The sequence below is a fragment of the Halichoeres trimaculatus genome, unplaced genomic scaffold (assembly GCF_033239565.1).
Source record: "Halichoeres trimaculatus isolate MK-OKI-2021-1 unplaced genomic scaffold, fHalTri1.1 fHalTri1_scaffold_21, whole genome shotgun sequence".
Lineage (NCBI taxonomy): Eukaryota > Metazoa > Chordata > Actinopteri > Labriformes > Labridae > Halichoeres > Halichoeres trimaculatus.
Window position 1 is genome coordinate 18,146,762 of NW_027437199.1, and position 21,975 is coordinate 18,168,736.

The 21,975-nt window shown below is 40.6% G+C and overlaps 1 protein-coding gene across 3 annotated transcripts in view; it reads right to left on the minus strand.

Annotated features, from left to right (window-relative positions):
* Nucleotides 1-21,975, minus strand: part of plxna4 (plexin A4) — a 328,944-nt gene that overhangs the window by 58,839 nt on the left and 248,130 nt on the right. For all 3 annotated transcript variants that reach the window (XM_074697775.1, XM_074697774.1, XM_074697776.1), the window contains exons 10-13: nt 11,222-11,422; nt 10,332-10,428; nt 7,475-7,665; nt 207-358 (exon numbers count right to left, since the gene is read on the minus strand). In XM_074697775.1, the coding sequence (XP_074553876.1) occupies nt 207-358; nt 7,475-7,665; nt 10,332-10,428; nt 11,222-11,422 (641 nt within the window). The remainder of the gene's footprint in view (nt 1-206; nt 359-7,474; nt 7,666-10,331; nt 10,429-11,221; nt 11,423-21,975) is intronic.

Genomic DNA, 21,975 nt, shown 5'->3' on the forward strand with positions numbered 1-21,975 from the left:
AAAGGTGAATTATAGCACAGCGGAGATCATAACAACCTGTAATTATGAGGATTTGTGCAATAAAAAGCTGCTCTCATCTGGCTGCTGCCACAGTCAGACTGAATGTTCTGTAGGAAGGTGAGTTGCGAGCTGTGAGGTAAACCGAGGTGAGGGCAGCCTATTTACAACCTGCTCCATGGCACAGCTGAATTCAAAGGATGACTTACTGTTCGGCAGGGATGTAGCCCTCTCGTATAGGCGTGCAGTCCACTTCAGCCACCTTCACATTATCCTTGATCTCCCCAAATTCCAGTCCCAGGTTTTCACCACGGATAGTCACCAGAGTGCCGCCCTCCCTGGGACCCCGCAGAGGGGTGATCTGTTGGAAACCAAAAGTAGACTGATGAGTTTAAAGATGCTGTAGCTGAAATTATGGATATAGGCAGGTTAGAGATAGTGAAGTGGTATCATCACCCAGGTTTCTGATCTTTTCAGAATGCAAGATGATTAATTCTGATTGGTCAAAACCCCCATCATACACTGTAAGGTGTGGTAAAACTGTTTCTGTTGATATCTTATTGGTAAACAATGTGGCTACAATGTTACCTCCCGTTAGCATGCTCATTCGACAACAGATATAATCATCCAGGGTAATGTTGCAGCAGCTCTCCCTTCTTTGTCTGTTTTTTTGTAATTTTTAATCTCTTTCTCGTATTTTTTTTTTTTATTTGTAGTGGATCATCACATTGTATGGTTCATTTGTTGGTCATGAACACCAAACTGGTTTTGCCTTCAGTGATATGTTTTACTATTTTTGTTCCTGTGTTTGTCTGGAGATCCTACATGTAACCATGGCTGCATTGTTTACATGTGAAATCAGCTGTTAGCAGCCTATAGCATTTCAATGCTAACTGGTGCAAGGCCTGATGTTTCCCCACAAGGTGAGGAGATGGACGTGAGGACGACATGCTGGTTCTCAGGTGTGAGCTAAGAAGTGACGACAAGGACCTGTCCTTCCATCCATGGTTATTGGGAATGTAAGATCTTTCTCCGATAAGATGGACAAGCTAGCTGTGCTAACCCAGCAACAGAGGGAATACCAGAGGGCAGAGTAGCATCATGCTATTCACAGACATGGATAATGGAGCTAACATCAGACACCAAAGCCACATTGGCAGAACTTCACCTGCTGTGAGCAGACAGGAGACAGAGACTGAACAGACTGCTGAAGAAGCTCAGTCCTGGACCCTGTGGAGGTGGAGGCTGAACTGGACAATGATGGACAAGCTGTCATCATCTATTTTCTTATGGAGCTTTTGGCACACTTTCTTACTTTTGTTTTCTTGATTGCTCCTGAATTTCCCCTCAGGAATAACTGAAGTATTTTCTATTCTATTCTATTCTATTCTATTCTATTCTATTCTATTCTATTCTATTCTATTCTATTCTATTCTATTACAGCAATAGCAGCATAGCAGGTGAGAGCAACTTTAGTGTCAAACTGCAGCACTGAGAAGACATTTTAACATCATTAACACACAGATAAGAATCCATCATTATGGGGCGCTAACTGCCATTGAATCACTGGGATTCTTTGCTAAAAACTTGATCATTTCTAGATTTTCTTTTCTTTTCGTTTTCCTTGCAAATCAGTTTGTATGTAAGTTAGAAGCCAAGTAATAGACAGGATAATTCATGGTTGCGGTCATACATTGTCCATTCCCATCATTTTCAACTAATTTGCCACCACAATTCTCCGTCTCGAATGCTTTGGCAAAGCACTGTAGCATCTCCAAAGCTATATTTGATACCCCTGAAGTATCTGGAACATGCCTCTAAAAGCCTAGTCTAAACTGTAAATGTGTTAAAAGAGGGTGTATCATAAAGTCATGAGGAATCTTTGAACTTTGGGAAACTGGTGTCTCAAATCATTTAACTTGCAACAGTGAAGGTGAAAGGTCGAGGTGAAATATCCCAACTGTAAAGGCTGCAGGGAATAACTGAATGAAACAAAAACAATACTGGCAACTCCTTCAATTTTGAAAAGCGAGGAAGAATATCAGCTTTACAGTTATGTCATGAACACATTTGTGTTTGTTTTGAGTGTATTTCTATGTGAGAGGACAACAAAGGCTTTTCCATTCATATATTATGTAACAAGAGGAAGGAATTACTCTGCTGAAGGGTCAGAAGAGGAGAGACAGCTGCTGAAAAGAGACAACAAATGACAAAATAACATCTCCAGTGACAACCAAGAGGTCAAAATTTGGGGTCAAGGGATTGTCATTTTTAACGCCTGTGTTCACTGGAAGTCACGACTATACCTTATAGAAGATAAACTTAAAACTCGGCACAGGGTGACGTCTTTGCAGTAATCACAGTGTCCTTTGATTTATCAGCAGCATCTCTCATTGTTGATGAGGCAGTTCCAACATCCATCAGCACTTTACTCACACAATTACTTTCTGGCCAGAGTGTGTGTATGTGTGTGTGTGTATGTGTGTATATTATCAGGCAGGCCGAGAAGGATTGATGTGAGAGACAGACACAGAATACTCTGTTTCTATCCGTCTCTGACAAACAGAAGCTGCACCCATGCTGCAGAGAGGAGTCCAGCTTTAATGGTGCTGTGTCTCCATCCCTCTGAAAACAGTGATCCAAAGCATGTGAAGAAGCTGAGAGTCTTATTGTTCTTATTTCAGTTTAAAGATGACACCCTGGGGTGTGTGCATGTGGATGTATCTTACATAACATATGACACTGATTATTTTTCAAAGACGTGAACTCCCTCTAATTGAACTATTTGGGCTTGAAAGGAGTCAAATGAAGGGGCGAAGCTAAAGCCAGGTCATGCACAACTCGAGCCATGTGCGAGTTATCATCACTGCATGCTTCAACGTCTCTGATTAATAAGGCTTCCTGCTGATATCTTAATGGAAAAAAGAGCCTTCTGGGAGCATGGCTACAATACATGCAATTAAAGAGATTGCACAATGCATTGTGGCTTTCCATTTAGTGGCAAATATGGAGAACTGAAAGACCTAAAGAGAAACTGTGGAGGAAGAGGAGGGAGCGGGAAAATAAAGGATGGAGGGAAAGAGGGTGAGAGACGCAATGAGGCGTTGATTAGATTTGTGACTTTGACAAGATAATTGACGGTTGGGTAGAGGCAAACGCTTAATCACTTCTCCCTCTCTCCCTCCACTTCTTTTTCCATCTTGCTGTGTGAGTCTCTCCTTCTCATATTGTTGATGGGAGATGTCATTATAATGAAGCGTATTAGAATGCATTAGGGCCCCGGTCGTCTTGGAAAAGTCCTCACTCCTCACCACTGACAGTTTTTATGGGGGACGTGAGAAGGCTGCAATATGTCCCCGCAGCAGCTCTGGGGTTGTGAGAAGAAATACAGGGCCCATCTCCAGGAATAAACCCACAGCCTGGGGTGAAGACAAACAGTGGAGGGGACGGATGATTGAGTTACTTATTTAAGAAGTGAGACTTTAGACGGGATATCACCTCATCCTGGAATCACTTTCACTTTCACTTTAGTTGAACATGTCATTAACATATTCATTATTTAATCATTCATATTCTTTATTTTGGACAATATCAGCATGAAAAATGTCGCTTTTTACTTCCTTCTGTTTGAGCCTTTGCTTTGTTTTAAAGGCTTGATTCATGTCAAAGTCATGAAGATTCAATTTAACCCCTTGATGTCTGTTAGCGCAAAGTCAGGTCTTGTTGCAGCTAACAGTGATTCATAAGTGATTCATATATTCCACACACCAAAGATTGTATCAGATCCACTATGTCACAACACATTGGTCAGGGGATAAACTTCTCATATTTCTAATGGGTGATTCTTTAATTAAGGGAGTTTTTCTGTCCCCAGGGTTCCCAAGGAGAAAAATGTGTTTTTACAAAAAAAAAAAAAAAACAAAAAAAAAAAGAAAAAAAATGGTAAGGGTTAGGTTGAAGAAGTTGAGAAAAAAGTAACTGTGTGTCATTGATGATATTTTTATACTTTCTCTATGTGTTGATGATAAAATGTGCAAAACTGTTTTGGGCTTGTCACCTGCATGATGGTAACGACAAGTTTCACTTTTTGCAGAAAATGTTGGTTAAGTTTTAGACTTGCCAAGATAACAGGTTAGCTAGCATACGATGAACAACAAAAAAAAAGTAAACAAAGTGAAATTTTGTATTAATTAGTTAAAATATTCAAATAGTATCTTGTTTGGTAATGACACTTAAGAAACATACTCTCACATCAGGGAGTATAAAGATCAAATATTTCACATGTGTGGGCATCAAAAAATCTGGCTTCTTTCTTATTTCTTGAATGTTCCTCTGGAGCATCTAATTAGCATGCAACAATGTCAGCAATTTATGTAAAAACTTAATTAGTCTGAAAATGTTGAGTGTGGTGGTAATGACAGTAGTATAAGGGACAGCAATATTTAACCATAAATTCATAGCATATCAAACAAAACTGAACAAATATTAACTATATGAATTTGAAAAATGTCTTTTTAAGTTGTTATGAGGAAATGTAAAGTGATTTAAATTATTTTAACACTTTTATTGCTTTAATACAGAGGGGACGTTTAAACACCTGGACTGGGGACAAGCACAAAACAGGGAATTTCTTGAACATTTTTAACACAGAGAGAATTGGTACTCAAATATCATCATTGAGACAGTTATTTTTTTGATAGCTTCTTTAACCTAACTCTTACAAAAACAATAATTGTCTTTTGTAAAAAAAAAAAAAAAAAATCATTTTTCTTGGAAATCTACCCTGGGGACAGAAAAACACCCTTAACTGAAGAATCACCCATATATGATTTCACTTAGTTATAACTACTTTGTGTAAGATACTGAAATTTATAATGTCCACTTAATTTAACTACTGTAAGAATGCAAAACAGATGAAACAATCTATTTTAGTAATTGTCAAATAATTCAGGCAGTAAGGAGTGTATAAAAACAATGAGATTTGAGCTGCTGGTATAAAAAGTCTCTCCTAAGGCCGGCCACTTATCTGTGTGCCATAGATGTAGGCTGGTAGATATAGATCTATATGTATAGGGAGGGGAATAGAGAGTAGAGAAGAGATTACCCTTCCAGCTCTGTATCCCTATTCTTCCTCTCTGTCCAAACCCATCACTCCCCAGGACGCCAGAAGGGATTCCCCCTTCTGTCTTTTTTATCCACGCTTTGCTTCCTTCCTTCATCCCTAGTCAGTCTCCATCTGCTCTAACTCTCCTCCTCGGAAAAGGGATGCAGAGAGGATCTTCTGTCATATCCATCATGGGAGAAACGGGGAGGGTGTAGAGGCCTCTTTCAACCCTTCACCTTTGTGTGCCCCTATTTCAACACCGTCTACCCATCTGTCACCCCCTCTCTTTAATGTTAACCCAATCCATCCTGCCTTCCCTTCATCTCAGCATCTTTCCATTCATCTTTTCTTTGTAGTCTTGTATCCTTCATCTCACTGACCCGTATCCCTGCTGAAATTACCCCTCTTATATGTTTTGCTCAGGTCAAGTCTATTTGCCACACATGGTGTCTGTGGTTTTCAGGAGCACAGAGGGTTAAGTGGGGTGTTGTGAGCATCTGTGGAGACTTGATTGATTACGAGGAAGAGTGAAGGTAATTTGTCTCTTTATAAGTCTTTAGCCTGGTTTATACCTCTGCATTAATGTTGCGCCATAGCTTTGCTTTTGACATGGGCAAAACAGACATGTGCTATTGAGTGTCAGCTCTGCTAGAAACACTAGTTTGCAGTGCAGTTCTATGATAGTCATATTATCAGTTTTAGCTAAACTAAAGGCTCTGCTCATTTGGAAATAAGGACACTTTGATGACTACATCCATTGCCTTTTTTTTGGTTGAAGGTCATAAAAATGCAAAGAATATTATAATGTGTTGAATCTGTTGGCAATTAATTAGCAACAGAAAAATCAATGTACAACAACCCTCAGAGTCACTTTAGCTCAAAGTTCTACCTTTAGCAGCACAATCCATTAGCATCATTAGCTTAACCCATTTAGGCTGGATTCTATGTGTAGGCCATTTACCCTTCATTCATTTTAGTTGTCAAAAAGCTGGTTTTAAAAAGTAATCGTAATTTATTTTAACTTCCATGCCCTCCACTTAGATTTTAGCGAATCACAGCACACTTTATTGGTCATGTGTCTTGAAAAGGATGACACCATCTGAAATGATCTAGGTGTCGCATCTGGTCCAAATAGGTTATTTGACCTTTCCTAAGCTAACTGTGATAGTGCTAAAAGATGCAGTAGGACTTACCAACTTGTAGTCATTTTAGCTAGCAAATATGTTGATGCTTATGTTAGCTATTAGCCTGTACTGACACAGTTACAAGTTTTCCTCTACAGTTAGCTTGCTAAGAGAACTGTTAACAAACATTACACTTAGCTGGAAAAGTGTCTCTTTCCTACCACAGTGGGTGAAACCCAACAGCACAGCTGGTGATGAAAATTGAGGGCAATGTAGTAGAACAAAAAAGACTTTGGGTTAGCTCCAAAAACCAAGGAATCTCCATTTACAATCAAGGTAAATTATCTATTTTCAAGCAGAATTAAACACGTATATATTCAGATACAAAGATAGAAAAGTATTTCTTTATTTGTAAAATTAAACAGAGTGAATAGCTACATAATTTAAGTCTTTTGAAGACTTGAAGATTCATGCAAAGATTAGCATGATTAAAAGCTGAGGTGACCCATGAGTGGGTGTAATGCCTCTGTTTGCTAAAAGCTCACCCTTTTTTCCTGTGAGGCTATGTCATTAATCTAATATGGACACAAGACTGAGATCATTTGGCTTCAACCCCACCCGACCTCCAGAAACCAATGGGTGACACCTCTTGAGACACCTCTTGTGTATAATGAAACAGATGCTGTCTTATGGTAGCTAACGAACAAGCAATCACGATGTGATTCAAAACAAACATGACCTAATATCCTCTGAAATTTTATCCAGCATTTGCCATTTACTTGCTGATTGACGAAGGAAACAAACCAAAGTCAATGTGGTCAGTTCTCCTGCGTTTGTACCATTTACTGACTTGGAACACAGCTGTGAGTCATTTCTCCAAAATTTGAGCTTTCCAGCTTGACGTCAAAGCTGCCATTTGAATATTGTGAAATTCTTCTTGAAGAGAAGTCCATTTTCATGATGGTTGGAGTATATCATTATCTTTCAAAATTTAGTGAGTTAAGATGTCTAATTGCTCTGTAGATACAAGTAAAAAATAGCTGGTGGTGACTCACAGCCTCTGCCATTATGTTGAAATGATCAACTGCCAACACCGCACTGGAGACGATGAGTGGAAGAATATTGCTATGGGTGCACTGTAATTATGTGTGTGTGTGTTTCAAGTCAAAAAGCACTTGCAGGTGGGTTCATATTGGGAATGTGTACTTATTTTGAACTCTGTTGCCGTTTAAGAACGTGTGTGTCCCACCTTTGTGATCCGTGGGTGCATGCATTTGCTGTTGATGCCGTTGAGCTCCAGCCACTGGTTCTCAGGGTGGGGGCAGTGCTGCTTGAGGGTGCAGCGATTCTCTCCTTCACACCAAACACATCCGAACAGAGGGTCAGCCTTCAGACACAAACCACAGCTTCCTCGCTGAGCGTCGCACTTGTATAGATGGACTGTGACAAACAGAAAGGAGGAAGAAAAGGAAGGCAAGAAGGTTAGGACCTTTGACCGTACTGTTACAGAACAGCAGATTTGTGAAAGAATTTCTGCAAAAGTCTCTAAAAAGAAGGAAAAATTCACATCCAAATAGAAGTTGGCTTGTTTACCAGAACCCCTTGATGCCAGCAGCTGCTGTTTGAGCATGCAAACAACAAACTGAGTGTTTTGAGAGTGACATTCTGTGATATCTTTGTCTCATTATCTCCCCATCCATCACCATCTCTGTATACTCCCTCCCTCTCCTTTTCTTTGAGCTTCTTCCACTGCTGCCTCTCACCTCTTCTCACCTACCACACATCTAACATACTATCTCCATGGCAACTGGCCAGCCATTTTCTTTTTAATTGCCATTAGTTACATGTGTAAGCCGTCCATCAAATGATGCCCTAGGAGCTGCTCCCTCCTCAGGCGAAGAGCAGCAGGAGGATGGAGAGGAATCCTCTGTTACCCTCTCGAGCAGCTCCCTCTGACTCCCGTCTCTCTTGCTTCTTTGATTTTACTCACTCGCTCAAGGATATGTTTTGTACATTCAGCTCAGACACGTACACAACGGCAAACACACACACACACGAACACTGTACAAACTTTGCCTTACAGCGCGGTGTCATGTTGGCATATCATCAACATTTTAACAATACGTCTCTTCTGCCTGACTCCACTGCCTTTGGTTAAAATGAGTTGTTTTCCTGTCAGGGAACTACAACCCCCAGCATGCTGCTGTTTTCCTTCCTCAGCATGGATCACTCACTGTGGTGGATCGCCAGTGGCCAAACTGGATCGAGCTCAGCAGCTGAATGCTGAATTCTGTAAAATGCTACACTGAGCTGTCATTTCAAATACACACACAGAGGACGGAGAGTCAGACAGTAGAATACACTCAGCGGCCACTTTATTCAGTACATGCTGCCAGTACTGGGTTGGACCCCCTTTCGCCTTCAGATCTGCCTTAATTCTTCATGGCATCGATTCAACAAGGTACTGGAAACATTCCTCAGAGATTCTGAAGTATATGGATGTGAGAGCGTCACACAGTTGCTGCAGATTTGTTGGCTGCAATCCCCCATTCCACCACATCCGACAGTCACCAGCTCTCTTCGATTGAGATCTGGTGACTGTGGAAGCCTTTGGAGTAAAGTGAACTCATCATCATGTTCAAGAAACGGATGTGGTCATAAAGGGATAGGCATGGTCAGCAACGATACTTAGGTAGGCTGTGAGCCTGTGTGAATTGTAGCCTCAGTTTCCTGTTCTTAGCTGACAGGAGGGTCACCTGGTGTGGTCTTCTGCTGCTGTAGCCCATCTGCCTCAAGGTTGGACGTGTTCAGAGATGGTCTTTTTCAGACCTTGGTTGTAAAGATTTTAGTTACTGTTGTCTTCCTATCATCTCATATCAGACAGTTTTGAACCCAAAATACCCTGTTACAGGCACCACTATTGTGCAGCCAGAGTCTAAGCATTAGAGGCAATAAGGGATTCTGAGAGAATCTAAGTGGAGCTGGGTGACAAAAATAATATTTTTTTTCTTTCAAGAGTCTAATCTCTTCTTAGCTCTACCTTCCAACATTTTTTACAATCCCTGAAAAAAATACACAAGAACGGCAGCTGTCAATCATCATTAAACATAGCGTAAAACCTTGTTTTTAACTACTTATACCTTATGAAAACTTTCCAGAAAAAAAGAGGACCTAAAGACAAGGCAGCCAAATAATATCTTCAAATCACCTCATCAATCAGACGGGACGTGAAAAACATTTGAATGGAGTGTGTTAATTTTTCAAAGTTTGACTACAGCTCATCTAGAATGACTGGGGAGTCTGAGTTTTGGACCTTTACTGCAGCCAGCCACTAAGGGGAGCAGTTTTTATATATATATATATATATATATATATTTTTACAGTCTATGATCTGGACATTCTCCGTTGGTATCAACAAGAAATTTTAGCCCAGAGAACTTTTGGACCACTCTCTGTAAACCTGTGGGTGAAAATCCCAGTTGATCAATCCCAGTCTTTTAGAGTCACTTAAATTATCTTCACTGCCTGTGATTGGCTGATTATAAATTTGGATAACGAGCAGTTTGATAAAGTGGCCGGTGAGTTTATGTCACTGCTACACTTTGAAAAAGATCAAATGAAAAGGAGGAGAGTTGTTAGGGACAAAGATGGAGAGATCGTCAAACTCCCAGTGAGGTGTTGGCAGAGTGAGTAAGAGAAACAGCTGGAATGAAAAGGACTTTAGGAGGAGTGAAGACGGTGGAGCGTAGAGATTTGAACAGAGAGACAGACGGCAGTGAAGTGCAGGAGAGCCTCATGTAGAGAGAAAGAGGAGGAAGAGAGGGACCTACAGAAGAGAGCAAAAGAGAAGATGTGTTAAAGTTAACCACTCTGCACGGAAACATCAGGGGAGGGATACTGCACCTCGGCACACCGCCCGCCTGTTGCCATGGAGACAGGCTTAGGGCAACAGTGGGAAAGCAGTGGCTTTAATGTGTGTTTGTGTCTACGTGTGAACAGAGTGAGAGTTTATTAAAGACTGCTGACTCTGTGTGTGTGAGTGTGTGTGTGTCTCATGATACTGTAAGAAAGACCTGAATGGATGAGAGACCGATGTGCATGCTCACCTTTGTTGTGGGCGGGGTTGTCGATGCTGAAATCTCCGTTCCAGATGACGGTCAGCTCCACAGGGAGACTACTCATCTCCATCCCATCATAGAAATACTGTCACCATGGCAACCCGAGCAAGGGAAAGTGTGTGAGAGACAGAAAGAGAAGCTGTTGAACTACTTTAAAGTGTCCATTATCTCTGAGTCTAAGAGGCACTGCTATCACAATACGCCTTTGAATGCAAAAAAGCATCATCAACAGGTGGCTTTAGACAGTGAACACACACACACACACACACACACACACACACACACACACACACACACACACTAAAAAGGGCTTTGAAAAAAGAGATTATTTTTCATTTGGTAGCGGCATGGAGGGTCGCTGCTTGAATCATAATTTTCCGCTAAATTACAGTTTCCCTCCTTCACAGCTCAATCAAAGTACAATATTTGGATTGTTCTGTGATTACACACACAAATCCCACAGACATCTCTTCACACGCACACACTCAAGATGATGAAGACAGACAGGAAGATGAGATGTTATTGTATCAACAGACGATTAGCATCAAGACCAGCATAAAGCCCTTTTTCATGCTAGTCTTTCATTGCTGTCAGAGTGTTATTCAGGCAGTGAATGGAGTGTGAGCGCAGGCAGAGACGGCTGTGTAGGAGAGGCAAAGTCAGGCTCTCCTCTCATCTGCCCACTGTCTAGCTCAGAGAGAAACTTATGGCTGTTTGAGAGCTGCTGTGTGTCTGCGAGGGATGAAAAAAGTAACATGGTCACTTTTATGGGAGGACTTAACGGAGTGGGGTGTTTTATAAAGCGTGTGTTAGTGTATGGGTGGTATGGTAGTCATGGCGGGTATGAAAAAGCCACACAAACACACACTTATCCTCACCGAGGTGTTCTGACACTGCACGGAGGAGCTGTTAAAGCGCAAAGCAGGAACTCGGTGCTCGTTTCCCTGGATGGTCAGCAGACACTCGTAGCCGCGCTGACCGGACTGGGGCTGCGGGAGGTTCTTCGCCCGAAGCGTGATCGGCTTCACCACGTTGACTGGAACCAGGATCCTGTCTGCAGGCAGCAGCTGGGGGCAACCCTGAAGGAGAGAAATAAAAAAAAGAAGTTAGGAGACTGTGTTATTGTTTCCTTCTCACTAGCTTAATTGCACAGTTGCAATTAGATTAATTACTCGAGGAAATCTTGCAATGTCATTTTACACTGGAGAGGAATTAGGAGGAGAATTAGAAGTGTCATTAGAAGTGCAGCTGATGCACACAGTGAAGCATTCAAATGTCTTTGAAGACTTGGAAGGCACCCGCAGAGCTCAGGGGTTGGATTTGGGATCCCATGAGCAGCCGGTTCAGCCTTCTAAGCCCGGGTTCAACTTCCACTCGAGGTGCATTGCTGCATGCCGTTTCCTATTCTCTCTTTCCTGTTTCCTACTTCATCTACTGACCTACCCAATCAATAAAAACATTTAAAAAATCCCTAAAAGAACAAAGAACAACTGATGAACAGTGTGAAGACACAAATTAGGCTTACATAAATTTAAAGAGGGGGTACTGTGCCTTTCTAAGGCTATGTCTCTCTAGTAACCCTATGGTAGCTGTACATGACCTAAAGCTAAAAAATACCCAACTCAGTTTTTATCAACTAGTGTTTTAGAAAAACCCTTATTTTAGCCTTAGTCTGAAACATTTTGTTTTAGCTGCTGTCTCTTTAAGGCTCACTACTCTTTATACCCCCTTCTCTCTGATTGGCCAGTCCTCTACAGCTCTATCAGGGGCAGGGGTGGTTTGGAAATCTGGACACATTAAGTATGGACACCCAGCATGAGAAAGCACAAGGGCATTAGATGACAGACACAAACTGATTTGAAGGGTGACAATCATCAATCACAAATGATTTCACACCAGATCAATTATCACCATCGATTCGTTTTTCTGATTGGACCCCATAGATTCTCATAAATATCAATACTGACATTTTTTTTAGATGGTTTGAGTTCAATGGTCTCCAAATAGGACAGAAGGCTCAGTAGTAGAGTCATCATCTCTCAATTGGAAGGTCGAGGGTTTAATCCCAGCTCCTGCTGTCAGATGCTGAAGTGCCCTTGAGCAAGACACTGAACTACAAACTGTTCCCACTGCTGGTCAGTGGGGTGTGGATGTGTTCGCTGAAAATATAGCTTTATAAGTACTGGTCCATTTTATTTTATTATTTTGTTTACTGCTACTTTGTACATGTGGGCCCACAACCAATCAGCCACCAGGTAAAGTATCAACTGTATGTAAAGGAACAGTATGTTGCAGGAAGAGGGATCAACTTCCGAAATAATCTGCTCTCTAATCTTCTTCTGCTCCCTTTCATTAATATGTTTAAGTTCTTTTATGTTGCTTTATTATTGTTTTTTTTTTCTTTGTCGAAATGAAATGAATCAATCAAATTAAAATTAAACATAAGTCAGATAATACCTAAAGTCGATAGAAATGCTAGTGGTAAGCTGTTATTTCTTTAAGTTATGACGGTTATAACACAGTTAAGAGCCTGACTTAAGTTGAAGTAAAAGCTGTTTTACATTTTTACATACATTTATTGATAAGCCGTAGGAGTTACTTTATAAACAAAATTTACAAACCAAAAGGTTAGGATGGATCTATTAAGAGACACAGAAGACAGTTGCTAATTGCACAGCATAACAAACTCTCATTATCCATCTCATCAGGTACAGTACACAACGATACTTCATCACTGCTTTAATTGAATGGCACTGCCACTTCATCATGTGCCTCTTTTTCAAATGGCGTTTGAAGTGCTTATTTTTGTGATGGTTCCCATCGGGTTAAGATCAGTTGAGTCTTTTTGGTTGGACAGGACCTGCTCTCACTCACTGTGAGTGAAGGGCCAACTCAGCAGGTACTCCACTCTCATTATCCAGACTACAGGAGCATTAATGATACCATGACAGCAAAATTACACGACTTTTCAGTTTGTATTTTTTGTGTTTGCCGCAAACGTTTCTGCTCATGAAATAACAGATGTCACTGATGGATCTAAATAAGACTGATTTCTGCCTACACAGTAATTAGTGGAGAATGAATGACAGACAGAGAGCCAAAGAGAGAGGAAGATGAGTCACTTAGCAATTGGAGGTCTAAAATTAACAGCCAATCAGTTCAGGTGTGAGGATCCGGCTAAATATAGAGCACCTATGGATGGAGGGGGAGAGGGGAGGAGACAGGTGAGGAGAGGGGAAGAGATGGACCAAGAGGAGCAAAAAGACTCAAAGAAAAGGTAAAAAGTGACAAACAGCCATGAAAGGAGAGGCAAAAGATAGTAGACAGAGAAAAGCACCCCTACAAACTGTTTCATGTTTTCCTATAAAGAAAAGTAGATCGAGAGAGAGCAGAAAACTCGAAATGAGAGCAAGAACAAGAAAAGAACAAAGTGACTGAAACGGGCAAAAAATACCATAAAGCCATAGAGCGTATGCGACAGGAGGAGATTTAGCATGTCAAAGAGAAGGAGGGAGAAAGGGTGAAAAGAAGGAGCGGAGATAAGGTGAGCCCCCGCATGGAAGGAGCTGGGAGGGGGGGAGCGGAGCAGAGCGCACGGTGAACTTGGTGATAACACTTGTTTGAAGTTCATTAAAAGCCACTTGATTGGGTTAGGCTGAGTGACTGACTGGATGGCTGCGTGGGGAGGGAGAGGGGAACGCTCTGTGACACTATTCACAAAGTCATTATAGATAAATGACAAGCAGGGTGAGTGGGTTCAGCGGCGGAGGAGACAGAGGAAGAGGTGCCTTACTCGTGTTTGCTCTTCCAAATCTCATTCTCCTAAAAGGGGGTCGTATTTGGAGAATGGAAATGAGTGGGAGATGAGCAAAGAGAGACACAATCCATTTTTAATCACATCTCTTCCAGTTAATACACTTGAACAAAAGGGACAATAAATCTGATCTGCAAATGAAGGCATGGGGGGCACTGGAGGATGACTTGACACGGCGGCTGAAGATGAATCTCTGAGACGTATCTTTACTGATACGAGCATAAAGCGATAACACGATAGCAGCAAAGATTCACTAACGCCAAAAAACAACACGGCAGTGACACATTTCTTCTACATACCAGTAAAAGTCAAGGTGAAGACGCTGACATGTTAGCGTGTGTCTGCAAACACACAGAAAGCTCTGCAGCCTTGGAATCTCATTATAATAAAAGATAAATGCAAGAAACCAGGAGCAGACAGCACGTCTTGCATCATCTGCCTGTTTGACATGTCATGGTGAAAGTTGAAAACTCAAACAGCTGCTCACGTTCTGTGTAGAATTATGTTTTTCAACACATTTCATTCACACATCTCCTCCCTGCTGCTATCCATGACAGCTTTTTTACGCCACATACCCACTATTCCTAGGAAAGTCATATAATCAGATATAATTACTAACACAAAACGCATGTTCCCTATAATTAAAAAGTTGACTTCCTACTACTACAAAGCTCCTCTCCAGTTTTTCTGACAGAAGACAGAAAATTTCAAAAAAGCTGCTTTGTTTTCTCCATCAACAATGAAAAATTCATAAAGCGTCAGGAAACCTACAAACAAGTGTGTAAGCTCTTTGTTTCCTGTGTTTTTTCTCCTACTTAGAACAGATTTTTGCTGTTTGAATGCAAACATACACACTGAGACATGCTGACACTGTTGCCAGCAGTCCCTGAGGCCAAATGGGCTTTCATTGGTTTGGACAAACAAACGTGTATATGCAAGTTGGCTACCCATGCTGGCGCTTTTGGCAGTCATGCTCGCTGTTGCCCGTTGAGATTTATGTCAACATTAAGTTGATCTAATGTCAGTATGTTGCCTCCTCTCCCAGCCCTCTCAACCATCAATGACTGAGAAGCAATAAATAACAGAGGCGGTAATGCAAATCATGAATACACACACGCCAACCACATCCTGCATAGACACACACACACATCACAGTAAATGCTCTTATTTAAACAGTGGGTCATCATATTGAGGTTAAGAATTTAAATTTATAGCTCTCACTCTATAAGGCTCAGATCTGTCATCTGCCTCCTGCTCCCATAATGTGAGAAAAACAGCTGGGGAGTGGAGTGAAATGTGTTGAATTTGCAGTAAAATGCAGATTTTTCCTTATTCACTTGCATTTGCAGATCACACATAACAAGGGCTGGATCCAGACTTAGAAAAATGACATGTTTGCTTTTTATCTGCACAAATCAGATCTCAACTACTAACAATTCAAAAATATAAAGAAGATTTTTCCTGTAAACATTTATTTGAGTCTAGGGACAATGGTTTAGCTGGGAGAAGTGGCATGAGTGACCCGTGTAGAGAGAAGAGGCTGTGGTAGTCATCACACTGGTTGCAAGTTCAATTCACTAAACAGTCGTTTAAAAGTAGCAACAATAATAAAACAATAAAACAAACAAAAAAAAAGGGTGTGCATCTGACCCAGTGGCCACTGTTAGTCATGACAGTATGTGAGACAATGATCTATTCATTAATACGAACTTTTGGGGTAGGCAGCTTAGTTGACCAATAGGATTCCAAGACCGTCCTATGACCCCTCCCTGGCAAACAATTTAGCTGTGCTGCTGCAATTTAGAAGAATAAGACCCAAGTTTGGATTTCCACAAAGCGGAAAATTGTCTTTGGCTTATCAAAAACAAAAACACAAAACAGATCCCGGTTAGAGACACGACAGCATGCAAAGACATGATATTAGTCCAGAGCTCAGGTCTCTGCACTGGCTTCCTGTGGCTCAGAGGATAGACTTGAAAACAGCTGTGCTTGTTTACAAGTCTCTCCATGGTTTAGCATCAAAGTTCATCTTTGACATGCTAGAACCATATGAACCAACTCGGTCTCTGAGAACCTCAGGGAGGGATCTCCTGCTGGACTGAAAACAGTTCTGTTTAGCTTAGCATACAACACCTGAAAGTATTTTATCTGCACTCCTCTCTTTTAATACAATTTTTCAAGGAGGTTGTGTTTTTGGGAGAGTATATTGTGAACAACATAACTCAAAAAGTAACAAAGTGATCTTGATGAAATTTTCAGGAAATGTTCAAAATGGAATAAGGAAGAGGTGATTAAATTTTGGAGGTGATTTGGATCACCGTCTGGATCCAGGATTTTTTTTTTTTTAAGGATTCTTTATCACTGTGAGATAGGGCCGTTTTCACCATATGTGTATATAACTCCACCATAAATGGTCGGATTGCTTTGCAAAACAATACAAGACAAAGTCATCATAATTTCTGACGGATGTAAAAGTACGATCCAGATCCTGGTGATATTCTGGATACTAAGATCCAGAATATGAAATATGTACGGGGTCATCATAATTTTCAACACTGTCAGGAAACAAATTATCATACAAACCTGCAACTAACACCAAATTGTAGCAGACAGTCTGCTGAAAGGAAGTATAACATTAAAGTAGGACTAAAGTGTTGGTGACAATCACAATATGCTTGGTGGAGGTCTGCGCTCTCTGAGTGCTTTTCTAGTTTTTCTTTCTTTTTTTTTCTTCTATTTTTTAACATTTTACAGTATGATTGTATGCAATGATTCTATTTTGCCTATTTTGCCTTGCCAAAGAGGATAAATTGATTGAGTGGAATACATTTATCTTTAGATTGGAAAAATCCTCAATCTGAGGATATAATTCACATGTCAATAAACTATGAATAGTAACACATCAAGCCTCTGAAATACCTACAAAGACAAAAACTTAATAAAAACCTTAAAAACTAAATCTACACCTCATATTTTACAGGTTTAAAAAAGTATTAAGTGATTTATATTGAGTTACAGAGAATGGTGTGAAGTGAGAAAACTGGACATACAACTTAATGTATCTCTGTGTCTTCAGAGGGAAGTATGAGTCATTTTGCTGAGACTATAATGGAGGAGATATTTGCTGCTGCTGAAGGAGGAGATAACTGGTCTGTCAGTGGGAGGTGAGAGAACACAAAGAACAATCTAGACTAGTTCATGCATGTGGTTTTGCGTCCTGCAATAGGAGAAAAGTACCTGCCTATAGTAAGACTCATCATCACATCATCGCCCTGACAACTCCAAACCAAGAAAGCACCATCTTTTCTCGATATGTAATTATCTTTCAACCCCACTTTCTCCATCACTGACTCATTGTTTTCTCTGACCTCATCTTTGATTCTCTGTCATCCTCTCACTTTATCCCTCCTTCATCTCTACCCCTCTTTAAACCCAGCCTGTGTTCTTCATCCTATCTATCTCACTGACCCTTTTCATTTCTCTTATCAACTCCCTCTCACTGATTCCCTCTCCCTCCTCTCTTTCCTGGCTTCCTTTCTTCTCCAGGACCTACTTAGATCTGATAATTGGAGACTGGTGGGAGGTGTAAAGGGTGGAGATGTGGAGAGTGACAGAGAGTAGGCAGCCGAGTGGGAACTGTGAATGTAAAAGCCCTTGGCATAGTTTGAAGCAAGGGAGGAGGGAGACGGGGGGAAGCGTGAAAGTGAGAGTAGGCAATAATTATAGCAGAGAAAGGTGTGAAGATGAGGAGGATCGTAAGTTTTCATACAGTGCACGTTCACACACACACACACACACACACACCTTGTGGTTACCAAGAGCTCCGAGAGCACTGGCCTCTGTTTTATCATCTCCTACAGAGCCTGGGGCAAAGACACTCTCCCTTTCTCTGTTCAGTTTCTCTCCTTCCCTGCTGCTCCTCACCTTGTTTCCACCCTGCTGTTTAGCCAAACCTGAAGTTTTTTCCTCTGAAATTCTGTATTCTTTCTACCCGCTGTGTAGCTTCCTGCCTCTTCTTTAAAAAGGTTACTCTCCTTCAGCACAAGTTTCTCTGGCCACTATCAACAGAAACCTGAAGAAAAAGTGACAGTGTCATCTGGAAGAGCTGAACATAAGAGTCTTAAGATCAGGGGTGAAAAACTGTTTTGAAAAAGGAACACACTTAATTTTGTGACATGACCAAAAGCTCTTACTGACATATGTACTGACAGCAAAAGAAACGTTTGAATGCTCCGTCTGATAAACATTTAATCTGGTAATTTCTTTTGAAATGTAAATTGTAAATAGTTTTAACATTTTGATTCATCAATTTTGCGCGACCCTTAACCTCTTAAGACTTAGCGTCCACTTACATTACTGCCTCTCAAGGCTGATTTTTGCTTGATGTTTTCGCGGGTTCCGCGCAGCTTCATGCAGACAAATTATGTCATTTTTGCACCTAGGTCCCCTAGCTTGGTCCCTTGCACACGGTCAATTTCCGGTTTGCACACAGTCGAAAATTTCTAACCTGCCAGACGGAGACGCATGGACAAGATGGCAAAGGAATGGGATCTCCTAGTGGTGGGAGTGCAGAAATACAGGCATCTGAATGACTCTTCTCACAGAGATCACCGTGATAACTGAGTAGTAAATCACTCATAGCGTAAAATTGTGGCAACTCTCGGCAGAGAAGAGGTTAAAAGAACCTGGAAAAATCTTCAGGACAGATATGTCATGTCATATGTCAAAGGCAACCTTCGACCCTCCTTCCGGTAGATGTTCATTTGTGATACACGTTCCCTCACGCAGATCTCGTGCGTCACGTTTGCGCAGAAAGCATAACACAGCCTTCAGACCCATGATACATTTTTTAAACTTTGACTTATCAGCCACATTTAGGAACACTGTCGACATCATTTTTGGTGATATCCCAACATTACGCCTATTTTTGTGAAAAAACAAACAAACAATGTATTTAACTACAGTAACACTAAAAAACAACTAATAGAGAACTCATACCACAAATAATCAAACTTCCTGTACAATGACCAAATTTAGTAATTCAACTTGTTAGGTCTTATTCATCCCAAAAAGCAAGGTGAATTAATCTCCTAAACTAAATGGCGCATTTTAAGAAGGGAGAGCGTGTGTGACACAGCTCATCTACTTCTTTCAAGGAACATGTGTAAAAGGCAAAACCCCTACTGTCCTAAATGTAGGGCTGCAACTAACAAGTATTTTATTATCAATCTATTAATTATTATTATTTCAATAACAAATGAATCAACGATCCAGAGTTTAAATATACACTCTTTTTCTTAAATTCTATTTATTCCGAAACTTGTACTGTTCACGATTACAGTGACGACAGTGCAAAAAAAAAAAAAAAAGATTTAATAGTAGGTTATATTTCAGCTGGCTCTTATGTCCAGTATGTAGTCAATAAAGACAGCTGCTGCTTAGATGAACATAACCTGTTTCCTGTCAGGTAGTCACTCAGGGTTTGTTGTATTTATCTGGAACGAGTGAGAAAATTAGGAAAACACCATGAGTTTGTTTAAAATTTATAACTAATATTTGCATAAAGGTCAGTGACACAAATGCCATTTATAGACATGACATGTTTAATAAATATTAGAGATCTTACATGATTTTACGGGAATATGATTCCATAATACTTAAAATAACCAGTAATTAAATAATAATGAACAACTTTGATCAAATGAAATTAATATTACTTATACTCAATGTGTCAATGCACTTATTTGGCCTCATAACTCACTGATAACCACTGCCATCAAAATGTATTCTCATGGATTAAGTTACATGTGTGTGACGACTTTGTTGAGCTTTATGAATTTAAAGTTAAATAAAAAAACATTGTTATGGCAGTTAGTGAGTTTTCTCTAATGTCAATAAATGTGTTGGACTGATAACAGTGTGACACGTGAGGCTGTTAGTCTGGCAGTTGTTCCTGATACCTATGACAGGGATATGAGATAGCATGCATCTGATTGGGTGATGATGGGCAGAGGAGGCTAGTGTGTGGGTGGTATTACAAAAGAGTGTCCTAACCTCTGAACATCCATCTGATACCAAGTTAACACATGGCTGATATCGCCATTATCAGTACAGATACTGATGCTTTTTACTTGAAATGTCATGATCATTGAAAAATTTTGTGATTTTGCCTTTAGTTAGTTGATTATGATGATAGAAAACATAAAAACATTTCAGGCAAACAAAAATGTTTCAGTTTACTAACTTACAGTATAAAGATTAAAAAGAAAAATCTCTTATAACCTTCTTCTATGCAAAAGGAACTAGGTCCCTAGAGCAAAATAATAATAAAAAGTTACATCAGTGCATTGATCTAATACTGGTTCTCACCTTGGTATCGTTGATATCGATATTTAGATCAAACAGGTTGACCTGTACACATCGGGACAAGACAAACTCTCAGAGACAGACCAAACATTTCCCAACATTAAAATGCAACGTACGTTGAGTTCCTTGGTGACATACCTCACTACTCACCACCCTCTCATCCTCAGACACTGTTTCTCATAAAGTTAATGCACAGTTTGCTTTTCACACACTTTCCACTTCTACCTTACATAAAACGCCAACACACTGAAGAAGTCAGTGCCTGTGTATGACATTGATTTGTATGAATCGAACCAAAGCTTCTTCCTCTCTCCCATCCCCGTCTGATATCATCAACTAACAGCTAATACTGCTGGCATTTAGCTTCCTTAATATAATTATCTTAATCACCCGATCGATGGAACACTGGTAAATAAACTCCCTTGCATTGATCACAGCGGCACAGACAAGAATTGAACACTGCACGGACGTGATACATATCCAGTAGCATTAATATTTTGATGCAGATTCCATCTTCCTACCAGTTGAATATATTAGGGAAGGGTTTGGCAGCGGCTCAGGAAATGAACATGTTGTGCTTGAGACAGAAGAAGAAAAAAGGGAAATACCCTTCTGTGTTTTTAATCAGACAAAGAAACAGAAGGCGTCTTCTGCAAAGCTCTGAGTGTGCACTTAGAAACAGTGATAAATACGTAGGTAACCAAACCCTGAACTGTTAATTCAGTGTAAATTATTGAAGCTGCAGCATGCTCTTTGTCACTGAGGCTCCTCAGATGCTAGGCTAAGCTAAGCTAAGTCCTTGAGACGTGTGGAGGGCAAACTGGGACATGGCCTTGGTTAATGTGCAAACAGGCAAACATGTGATCCGTGTGCCCATATCATTGCTGGCATGAACAAAAAGCCATCCAGTGTACACCAAGGCCCGGCTTTACCTCCATCCTGCCATGCATACTAACAACCAGCTCAACCAGTAGGGAGATTTGCCTAGTCTCCATCATTAGCATAGAGTTAAGGGATTATTCAGATCACTGCCTGAAATCCTGTAATTGTAATAGTACACAAAAAAGTCATCCGCAGCAGAAAGTGGCCATCCCATTTCACAGCGCAGAGTTGACTTGTTGCCTTTTGTGAGATCTTGGGGCTGATCCTTTGGTTTATCTGCACGTGTTTCTGCATGTCCTCAAGCTCTGTGTGTGTCGAAGTAATCAATTTAAAAAGGCAACCCAAAAATCTGGCAGCGACTACACGACCTTGGATTTGAGGGGTTAATTAAAAGCAAATTAAAAGTCATTAAGCCTGCAAAACACCTGCTTTTTCTGAAACAACATGCAAAAAGGGGATGTCATTAATGTGCAAATACCAAATCCCCTCCGCTTTATTTATGGTTTTCTTTTAGTTGGCTGCACAATAGGAGAGGATTCACACATTATTATCCTCAGTCAATATTGACCA